The sequence below is a fragment of the Watersipora subatra genome, chromosome 3 (genome assembly GCF_963576615.1).
Source record: "Watersipora subatra chromosome 3, tzWatSuba1.1, whole genome shotgun sequence".
In the NCBI taxonomy this organism is placed as follows: Eukaryota; Metazoa; Bryozoa; class Gymnolaemata; order Cheilostomatida; family Watersiporidae; genus Watersipora; species Watersipora subatra.
In genome coordinates this window covers 71,122,980-71,133,583 of record NC_088710.1, presented here as the reverse complement: position 1 = coordinate 71,133,583, position 10,604 = coordinate 71,122,980, and the positions used below count along the sequence as shown (strand labels likewise).

The 10,604-nt window shown below is 38.5% G+C and overlaps 2 protein-coding genes across 4 annotated transcripts in view; both read right to left on the bottom strand.

The window, feature by feature from the left end:
* Positions 1-4: 4 nt before the first annotated feature.
* LOC137389928 (uncharacterized) lies at positions 5-2,956 on the bottom strand. The gene is made up of 3 exons (XM_068076117.1): positions 2,839-2,956; positions 2,355-2,506; positions 5-1,043 (listed from the first exon to the last, which is right to left on the bottom strand). The coding sequence occupies exons 2-3, from the start codon at positions 2,497-2,499 to the stop codon at positions 694-696; spliced, it is 495 nt and encodes a 164-aa protein (XP_067932218.1). The 5' UTR covers positions 2,500-2,506; positions 2,839-2,956; the 3' UTR covers positions 5-693.
* A 153-nt stretch (positions 2,957-3,109) lies between these two features.
* Positions 3,110-10,604, bottom strand: part of LOC137391025 (extended synaptotagmin-2-like) — a 37,697-nt gene continuing 30,202 nt past the window's right edge. For all 3 annotated transcript variants that reach the window (XM_068077362.1, XM_068077365.1, XM_068077364.1), the window contains 5 exons: positions 10,356-10,455; positions 10,161-10,259; positions 8,621-8,761; positions 7,266-7,371; positions 3,110-3,881 (listed from right to left, as the gene is read on the bottom strand). In XM_068077362.1, the coding sequence (XP_067933463.1) occupies positions 3,759-3,881; positions 7,266-7,371; positions 8,621-8,761; positions 10,161-10,259; positions 10,356-10,455 (569 nt within the window). In that variant the 3' untranslated portion in view covers positions 3,110-3,758. The remainder of the gene's footprint in view (positions 3,882-7,265; positions 7,372-8,620; positions 8,762-10,160; positions 10,260-10,355; positions 10,456-10,604) is intronic.

The window sequence follows — 10,604 nt, the reverse complement described above, 5'->3', positions numbered from 1 at the left end:
TACATTTACAGTTTTGCAATTTTTATTTGTATTTTCCATGTTTTCATAGACAAAGTCAGTGAAGGACATCAATGTAGCACAAAGACACCATGCTCAATGAAATAATATGATTTTAAAGTTATTCCGACATACCAAAATAATAGTTATGAAAGACAGTCTTTAAGACCCGACTTGTGTGGTAATTCACAAAAATCTCTCTGAATGAGTGTAAACAATAACTCTCAGCTGTAATAGCCTCATATTGAAAAATTCCTGGACAAGTGAGATTATGAAAACCTGATGAATCGGTGATGAGACAGCGACTACACACTACATTCTTAATAAAAAAATAAAGAGAAAATATGAAAGATTGAAACTAGGCAAATGGAATGACTAAAATAGCCTTCAAGTGATAGTCCATAATCAAGTACAAGTGCTTCAATCTAGAGCGACACTACTTCCAATTTTCTTAGGAGAGATTACAACTAACAATGCAAGAATAAAATTTTTATGAGTCAAGATCTAATAGCCAACAGTAATGCTCAGTGCAAAAAAGAGTGGACTCCTCGGGAACAAACTATTAACATAGCCTTTTCGCATCCTGCTGGCTGTCCCGACTGACCCAGGCATTTGGAACATATTTTTCCCTGGGTTATAGTATTACTAATAAATAGAAAATGATTAGATACTATAATTATTAATAGGGTACTAGGACTACTTGCGGGGCTGAAATACAAATGACCTAGGGGCGTGTAGCCTCGCAGACTTGGGGTAATGGCTCGTTTGGTTCAGCTGTTTAAAGGCTCTCCTCGTCGTCTGCTTCTTTGACTTGCTGGCATTTTGCATAGACAACTTGCGTAGGTTGTAACATTCAGACCTTCTGGCCGGTAAACGAACTTTCATGTTTGAGGATTGGCTAACCACGCTCTCAGCAGCGTTTTCAGAAGACTCAGGTTGCAAGATAGAAATTGTTTTGGGTGGTAATGCTCCATATACCGACATGCTCGGGTGTTCAATGAAAAGATTTTCCATCGGATCAGGCAAGATCGTTTGCGAAGGAGAATCTAAAATAGCGGGAGGCATTATAGACCACCCATCATCAGTATCTATTGAGAAGTCATCAGCTACCCTATGGCTATCTTTAGGGACGCAGTGTGTGTCGGATTTGGCCTTTGAAGAATGTGAGTGATCTGTGGACATAGCTAAAATTAAACACGCAGCAGAAAGCAGGCAGCAAAGATAAAAGCAGCGAGCAAAGCTTTAAAGCAAACTGATGCACACATGTAAATGCTTATAACCAAGGAAAGCATGAAGAGTCAGCACAAAAAGCAAATGAGGCAAACATTAGCAAGCAGGAAGCACTAACAGGGGCCTGTCAAGTCCAGCAATGTGAAGTAAAGTGAATTTATAAGGATGAAGAGGCAGCTGGAGCTAAGGCGAGCTTGCTACAAGCTTGGCTGATTATCTTTACGACTGCTATAGCAGTAGATAGACGGCGTCACTATTGATTGCACAGAGCGTTGGGGCAAGACTAGTATTACTCTGTACTAATTACAGTCTAGTTGGTTACAAGGCCAGGGTTGAGTGTCTATGCTAATGATATGCTGCCAAAGATCTCATCCGCCGAGTTTAGATGGAAAGCTTCTGAACTTTTGTTAATATATTATTCATAATAATTTGTGTAAAGCATGTGACATTTTTTTTCAGGTATAGGACAGATAATCTAGATCAGTAAATTAACATTTAGTGAATTCTGCAAGAGATTAGCGAACTTATGAAAAGGTATAACATTGCGAACTTATAAAAAGGTATAACATTGCGAACTCATAAAAAGGTATAACATTGCGTGGCGTAACAACAGCAGGGTTGGCATTGCATAAGTCTTGACTACAATATTGATTGACAGGGCGAATGAGTGCAACGCAATTTGTCACAGTAAATGTCCAAATAAATGAGAGCATTGCATCAGCAAATACTAGCCAGCAGGCAGGGTACCTATTGCGCACACAATAACAGGGTTAACTAAGTGAGTGGAATATATCAGTGCGCTGCAGTGGTCCAACTAAAAGCAAGGCTCAATAATATATTATTTTGAATTGAACGGGTTTCTAAGGAACAAGCAGCACAAAGGAACGGAGAACAAGCAATTTGAAGCAGCCAAAAAGCGTTTACACACTACTGCGATTGCCGGCCAATTCAAACCTTCAGAGATCAATACATGCAATTATTGGCAGGAGCATTCACTTCTATAAGCAATTATAAGAGCTTAGCAACACAGGCAAGAATGACCTTTATTAGTGCACTGGACTCCGCTGCCCTAGATAATGTATACATTTGAATGTTTTAGAAAGGGATAGAATCTCTCTGCAACCTACCATCATCCACTAGAAGCCACCCGTCATCAGCAGCCGTTGTACAGAGAGTATTAGCTATAGCATCTTCCCCGGCTCCCACATATTCCTCATGGCTAGCACTACTGACACTAACTCCAAATAGTAGACCGCGAATGCTTGTCAACATCTTTTACCTGAAGTACAAATAGCTAAAAGTTCTCAAAACGAACTTAGCTCTATTCAAGCGGATATGTAGGCCTTCCAATCTCTTCGGTGTTACTATGTTTGTAAGCTTAGCATAGCAATGGCACAACCGGCATCACAAATTCTACTACTGGCCTCAATGCGCAGTGACGATTAAGTATTCATTGAAGTATTGCCTGCTAGTATTGCTGGAATACATTACCCTGCTTATGCAGGAATGGTCCATAGTTTACACACATCAACAAATGGATAAGATGATCACCTATAAAAAAACCTTCCAGATGATAGCTACTAAGTGTAATATTTGGTACTGTAAACTAACCTGAAATATTGAGCCGATGAGTGAAGGAAGCTTGCCACTGGAGATACAGTAGTGCTGCAAATGCATGAAATCTCCACTCCCAGAGACAACCAGTCACTTATATTGCAAAACAGCTGATTGCCAGCTGATGGCGAAAACGTAAACAATACCCACGTGACTCAAACCAACGCTCCCATTGGATCACAATGACCTTTGGTATAATAACATTCCGTTGACGCTTAGAAGCACGTGACGAGCGCGTGCGTGCGCAACAACCTAGGTACACGTATTCAATAAGCAAGGATGTATGTGCATGTATAGATGGGCGTGGTGCCTTCAGCAAATGCCTGCTGAGTACAATTTAGCTAACAAGATTTGCGTGTCTATGTCATGCAGAATATTCAAACACAAATCATTAATTTTATGATGATGTTGAAGCTTATATTATATAATGTATTCTAAGATTGTATAATAATTATAGTGCTACCATAAAAGTGACCATACAACACAAAAGGAGCAGCTGGGATCATTAATTGCAGAGTTGATGTTTGAAGAAGTAAACATAAAATGGAATAGACCAAAATTGTGAGATATTTATGCATAGCATGATGGGCTGATGTGAGACTAGATCTAAACACGCACCATATAAACTTAAAATAGGAATGCTGATGCATACCCAAAAATTGCATGGAATATCTATTTAATTCACTATAATACAGATTTATGCAGAACCTGTAAATCATAAAGTTATATAATTCAATTTAAAAATGGGATGTCTGGTTAAATGAACAAAGACATCAAGAGGTGGACTACACGCTTAAAAATTCTACATATTTTTTTACTGACGCTCGCATGCTGATTGGTTGAGCACAGCTCAAATAAAAATACAAGTTTGTCAATAAAGTGTATAATAAATAGAAATTGGGAAAGACGGTCTCCTGTCACGAGCGGCTAGCGAAGCTCTGTGTTGTGTCATTGAGTGACTCCATAGACTCTCTACAGCTGACTATGTACCACGCAGTACGGGCCTCACTCAGGTTCAGCTCACTGACACTCACCAGTACCTGCGTGACAGACAAACATGTCTCTCTGAATCAATGCTACCCACTTTAGCTCTCATATTTTTGGCTGACTTTCGTGTGGAAGTTGAACCAGCAAGGAGACGCAGGTCATGATTTGGTATATCTCACAGACTGAGCATACTTAAAAATGTAATGAATCAGCCGATCATTCAGGAATGAAACTTTCATTATTGGCATTGTGAGTTTCATTTTCAGACAGTTTGTTATAACAACGTCTCAACCAAGGCTGCAACACTAAACCTGTGTAGTTTTATCACACTAAACACAAAGTCTCTGTTGGAGTCAGAATATGTGTTAAGGGTGCGAGAAGACCTTTAAAACTCCATTTTTTTTCAAATAATTCGTTACATTTTTACCTACAAATTATAATACAGCATGGTATAGTTCATAAGTAACGAGATAACCCTCAATGTTAACTGTGATGTAACCTTCACAACAGGTAACCGTACAGCACAATGCTAACTCTTATGTAATCAAAGTTACCCTGGAATATAACTGTCACAACAAGTGAAGAAAATGCCGTCCCCAGCTGATAGTGCTAGATTCTAATGGTAAAAGTAGCAGTAAGATATAGTATAAGGTATCTCATATTTTGCTTATTTGTTTAATATAGATAATAAACTTATTTTGGTGCTTTTTCTTACCAGGTTAATATTTTGCTACCTTTGCTGTATAATAAAATGCATAGTGAGTCAAAGATATGGATCAATAAAAAATAATTTGATTGCCGTGTGTTGGAATATCTAACTCATTTTTAAAAGAGAAAATGGCTATTCATAAAATATGGCTGTAGTTTGTGCAACTTTAAAATCATCAAGTTGCGTCGAATTGGTTATATATTATATAAGTTATATATTAACAAATAAGAATGAGGGAGTTGAATACTTAAACCCTACGTATACAGTAAAGCCTCATAATACGACCATCTCTACAACTTGCAAAGAAATGGCGGAACAAATTAAATTGCATGTCTAGTTTTGATTATATATTTGTTACACGGGGCCTGCTTGTTGTTAAATTGTACCCTTGTTACGAGGAGTGCCCGAGACGCTCAAGCACTAGACCTTGAGTGATCTACAAAATTAGTAAAATATCCCATGCGGCGCACCATGTGAACAGGAGTTGTCTATAGACATCGATGTAAAACTATTCACATCACAAACACCATATGTTGCGGGTCGCTACACTTTAGACTGAGTTTTATACGCAATCAGAGAGTCATTGCTGTTTCCATAGTTTGTGAAAACCTTCGTATAACCTAAAGAGCAGCTGATCAATTAATTTTCTTTCTCTGACACGGGCGTCCCATTAACAGACGATCTAACTGGCAGCTTACTCGAATCACAACGGCATTAGACATTATTTGACATTATTTCACTTTAATCGTGAATAAGTTTGTGTTCTGTACATATACTGTAAAAGTGCCAGAGTTTTCAGTAGTAACTGTCTACACACATGCATACCTAACGGCAACATTGAAGGTCAGGGTAGGCGTGTCTTTAATAGCATAGATGATGCAGACGATATAAGTCATATTGCTAAAATATATATGTAGCTTGAACTAGCTAACTAAACCATTACTAATTACTAAACCTAACTAATAGCTAACTAATAGCTAACTAATAGCTAACTAAACCATTCAAAGGAAAGATATCTAAAATTGCTATTACACAAACTAAATTGCATGCATAGCTATGAAGAACTGGGATTTTCATCGATGTAAATGTTAATAACAGGGTCTAGTTATGAAAAGTAAGATAACACTTTTGGGCAAATACTGAACTGCTGAAGTGAATGCTGAACTATAGAGGTGTATACTGAACTATAGAGGTGCATACTGAACTATAATAGAGGATTGAACAAAGAAAACAGACTAACATTCTAATCTTTGCAATCTCTTTATAACCCTAAACAAAGGGTCACTAGCAGTGCACAACTCTAGCAGTGATTGCGTAATAGTAAACAATTAGGCAAACCGCGGTAAAATAAGACTAAGGGTTGCATAATGAACAAAAGGCAAGAAATGATGTAATACGTGACATAAGAACATCAAGATAAACCACACCACACAATTAACCCAATCTTAAAACACCCATTCACTGACTATCAAAACAAAAAGAATACAACTTTAGCTTATCACCAACTGGTGTTGTCTCCGTTATAAGCCCTGTCTATAAAAATTGAGACCCCAATGCTAAAAATTGACTAACCATGGTACTAGACTACCTTACTAACGACGGTAATAAACTACCTTACTAACCATAGTACCAGACTACCTTACTAACCATGGTACTAGACTACCTTACTAACCATGGTACTAGGCTACCTTACTAACCATAGTACTAAACTACCTTACTAACCATGGTACTAGACTACCTTACTAACCATGGTACTAGACTACTTTACTAACCATAGAACTAGACTACCTTATTAACCATGGTACTAGACTACCTTATTAACCACGGTACTAGACTACCTTATTAATCATGGTACTAGGCTACCTTACTAAGGTACTAGACTACCTTACTAACCATAGTACTAGACTACCATAATTATTAACCATGGTACTAGACTACCTTACTAACCATAGTACTAAACTACCTTACTAACCATAGTACTAGACTACCATAATTATTAACCATGGTACTAGACTACCCTACTAACCATAGTACTAGACTACCATAATTATTAACCATGGTACTAAACTACCTTACTAACCATGGTACCAGACTACCTTACTAACCATGGTACTAGACTACCTCACTAACCATAGTGCCAGACTACCTTACTAACTGTAGTACTAGACTACCTAACTAACTGGGGTAGTACACCAGCTTACTAGCTGTGATATGAGACTGACTTGTCACTCTATCACATCTTGCCATGAGCTGTTTGGTTCATAATCATTTTCTCAAAAACCTGTTTGCATTACAGTGTCATCCATAGAAATTATAACGTAAATGATTTTTTAGAAGATTTTTTTCGGCATCCAAACTTGGATGCCATAAATTTGACTCTAATAAAATCGTGTATTCCAGCATTGCCAGGCCTCAGTTTCACCCTCAGGCTAAACCTCCAGTTCACGAGGGTCTGTTATTTCAGTCAACCCCATATGCATCGATGTCATCTCGACTGGTGTAGACCAACATGAGCATTTTAATGCAATACATCGACAATCCGATGTCAATGCGTAGCAAAGCCATAGAACTTGGCTCTAGAAACCTATACTTTTTGAGCATACATGTTGGTTTCTAACGGACTACTGAGTGTGTCTTTAAGTATTCTGATGATAACATATCAATCAGTTGACTTTGATTAGACATCAGTACCTCGTATCAATCGAGAAATAAGCCATAGGAAACCTACCGAACCCATGCTCGACTTTCCCTTCTGGAACAACCTCTTCTTGTTCTTGATGCTGAGTTCCACGAGTGAATTCTCAAGGTTTGGCTTAAGGAGCTCAAACTCAAATCTAGATGGAAGGAATGAGAGAGCTATACTTGCATTGGTTATCTATTCACTATTAATGTCATCCTACCAGCATTTATGGTATGCTAGCATTCTACACTCTCATTAAGGCAATGCATATGATTGATACTATAGAAAATCAACCGGTGATGCAATGTATGGTTGCAGTTTTAAGTATTCTTTATGGACATACGGTAGTACATATTATACCTAGTTATACAGTAGTATATATTATACCTAGTTATACAGTAGTATATATTATACCTAGTTATACAGTAGTTCATATTTTACCTAGTTATACAGTAGTACATGTTATACCTAGTTATACAGTAGTACATGTTATACCTAGTTATACAGTAGTACATATTATACCTAGTTATACAGTAGTACATATTATACCTAGTTATACGGTAGTACTTATTATACCGAGTTATACAGTAGTACATATTATACCTAGTTATACAGTAGTACATATTATACCTAGTTATACAGTAGTACATATTATACCTAGTTATACAGCAGTACATATTATACCGAGTTATACAGTAGTACATATTATACCTAGTTATACAGTAGTACATATTATATCTAGTTATACAGTAGTACATATTGCTCTGATAATGCAGTAGTAAATAGGTATATCTAGTCATACAGTATTATGTATTGTATCTGGTCATATACAGCAATATCATATACAATCATATAGAGGCTGTTTGGTGGTGCAGACTTGCATGTGATCCTGCACAGTTTTATACACTTATATTGATAATGGCCAAATGAGGATTATACGCGGTAATAAATGATCGTCCAATGCGACGTCATGTGGCGATGCTAGACAAGGTTGTATGATAATATGATAGTGTCATGTAACAAGAATGTCCAGAGGCTATACTATACCAGGTTGTAAAATGGCACTGGCGATGTATGTGGATCCCATCATGAAGTGTCACGGTTGGTGTCACGGTTGGTGTAACAGTTGATGTCATGGTTGGTGTCACGGTTGGTGTCACGGTTAGTGTCACGGTTGGTGTCACGGTTAATGTCACGGTTGGTACCATGGTTGATGTCACGGTTGGTACCACGGTTGATGTCACGGTCGGTGTCACGGTTGATGTCACGGTTGGTGTCATGGCTGATGTCATGGTTGGTGTCACGGTTTGTGTCATGTTTGGTGTCACGGTTGGTATTATGTTTGTTGTCACAGTTGGTGTCAGAGATTAAGTTGTGTTATGAAATTGCAACACAGAGCTTACGTTTCATCAAATACTGGATTGAGTGTGGCTTTCTGGTATTTTGTACGTTTTCTGTCCACCTTAACTCTACCACTATATAAAGTTAGCACGACTAAAGGGTTTGGCAGCACATCCTTGTCCGCTTTCATCGGTCTTAGGTTACTACAAAAGAAGAGTAGTCAGAGGGTAGGGTTCACCAATCAGGTAGCAGAAAAAGGCAGCAAAAACAGGCAACAGCAGCATGTTTGCACTAATTTAGAGTGCTATATCATCAATGAATAGCACAGACAAACACCCGCAAATAGGCAGAGCATGAAGAGGATGGAGAGTGCGCTGACTTGACTAAATCCAGCAGAATGAAGGCTGAACTGTCAGAGGTCAAAATATACACACTCACACTCAGCTACTTAAATATGGCACTGACCTCTATAGCTACCAGCAATGACTCGTTATGCACTCCTAACCTTTGCGAAGAAGCTAGCGTGTTTTGGCAAAAGCTAGCTTTGTGCAATTCATTAAATTTCTGAAGTCGTCTAATATTTATCTTCAAAGTTATCAAAAGCCACTGTCCAAGACAGTAATTTGAGAGATATAAGTTATGAATTAAAGGAGCAATAAAAATATATGGCATCGAAACTGGGTAAATACAATTGCTGCGAAACAGATTGAAAGATGGATTCTGTTGAAAAGAAGTTGCTCATAAAAATTTGGCTAAAAAAATCGAGCCAATTGGTCCAAAAAGTAGTTATGTGGCAAAGCAATAAATATCATGAACAATTTATTAGTGTGGCCACAGCTATCACTTCAATGTTCATAAAGGCCTAGACTGAGACATGAATTTGAGACAAGTCAATTTTGTTAAGTGTGGTCATGAACAATGGCAGATGGCTAAAATTGTCTTTAGACTGTGGAACGAATTGAACGACACCCAGTGTATTCATAAAAATAATAAGAGTTGTCACATCAAAGCATGTATCTAAATGGATTAACTTCATATATCAGTGTTTGACTGTACAGACACCTGCCTGAACAGATCACCAAGTAAGATCCTCTACACTTACGTACGATCAACTGCACCTGCAGCTACCACATGCACTCATCTCAACACTCAAACGTATTTTCATTCTTACCTAGACAACCAAACACTGGTCACTAGTTCGTCTGTCCAAAACCTGTACTAGAATGTACCTCCATATCCCAACCTGTACTAGAATGCACCTCCATATCCCAACCTGCACTGGAATGCACCTCCATATCCCAACCTGCACTGGAATGCACCTCCATATCCCAACCTGCACTGGAATGTACCTCCATATCCCAACATGCACTTAAACGCACCTCCATATCCTAACCTGCACTAGAATGCACCTCCATATCCCAACCTACACTAGAATGCACCTCCATATCCCAACCTGCACTAGAATGCACCTCCATATCCCAACCTGCACTAGAATGCACCTCCATATCCCAACCTACACTAGAATGTCCCTCCATATCCCAACCTGCACTTAAATGCACCTCCATATCACAACATGCACTACTGATCATGATCTATACTCACCTACACTGATGAACCACTACTACTAGCCTTTGCTGAGTCGTAGAGTATCTCAGGGTTATTTGCATTTTCCCCGAGTTGGTATGGGCGAAGCTCAGTTCACTACAATAATGAGGGTGGATTAAAGAAGAGGCAGTCGGTTGATTGAAGTGAAGCTGCGCTATGCAGGATGTAACAACGGTAAGATAAATAACTCACTCCTTGTCAGAAGTCATCGTCTCATCGGCATTCTGGACAATCTCTGAGACAGTGGCCCCGGGACGACTGATCACCATGTACGTAGCCCCACCGGTTATGCCTGACAAGTATAGTAGCTGTCATGTTTACACCAAATTCGTGAGCTTCCATTTTCATCCAGTAAATTCAACTGAGTTAGTATATCAGGGTGTGAGGTCTGGTGTAGGTATATATCAGAGTGTGAGGTCAAGTGTAGGTAAATCGGAGTGT

Excerpts from the sequence above, each read along its gene's own strand:
- LOC137389928 (XM_068076117.1), bottom strand. The coding sequence starts at position 2,499 with ATGTTGACAAGCATTCGCGGTCTACTATTTGGAGTTAGTGTCAGTAGT. Across the intron at positions 1,044-2,354 it reads GTGGCTTCTAGTGGATGATG|ATTCTCCTTCGCAAACGATC; the intron begins GTAGGTTGCAGA and ends CCGCTATTTTAG.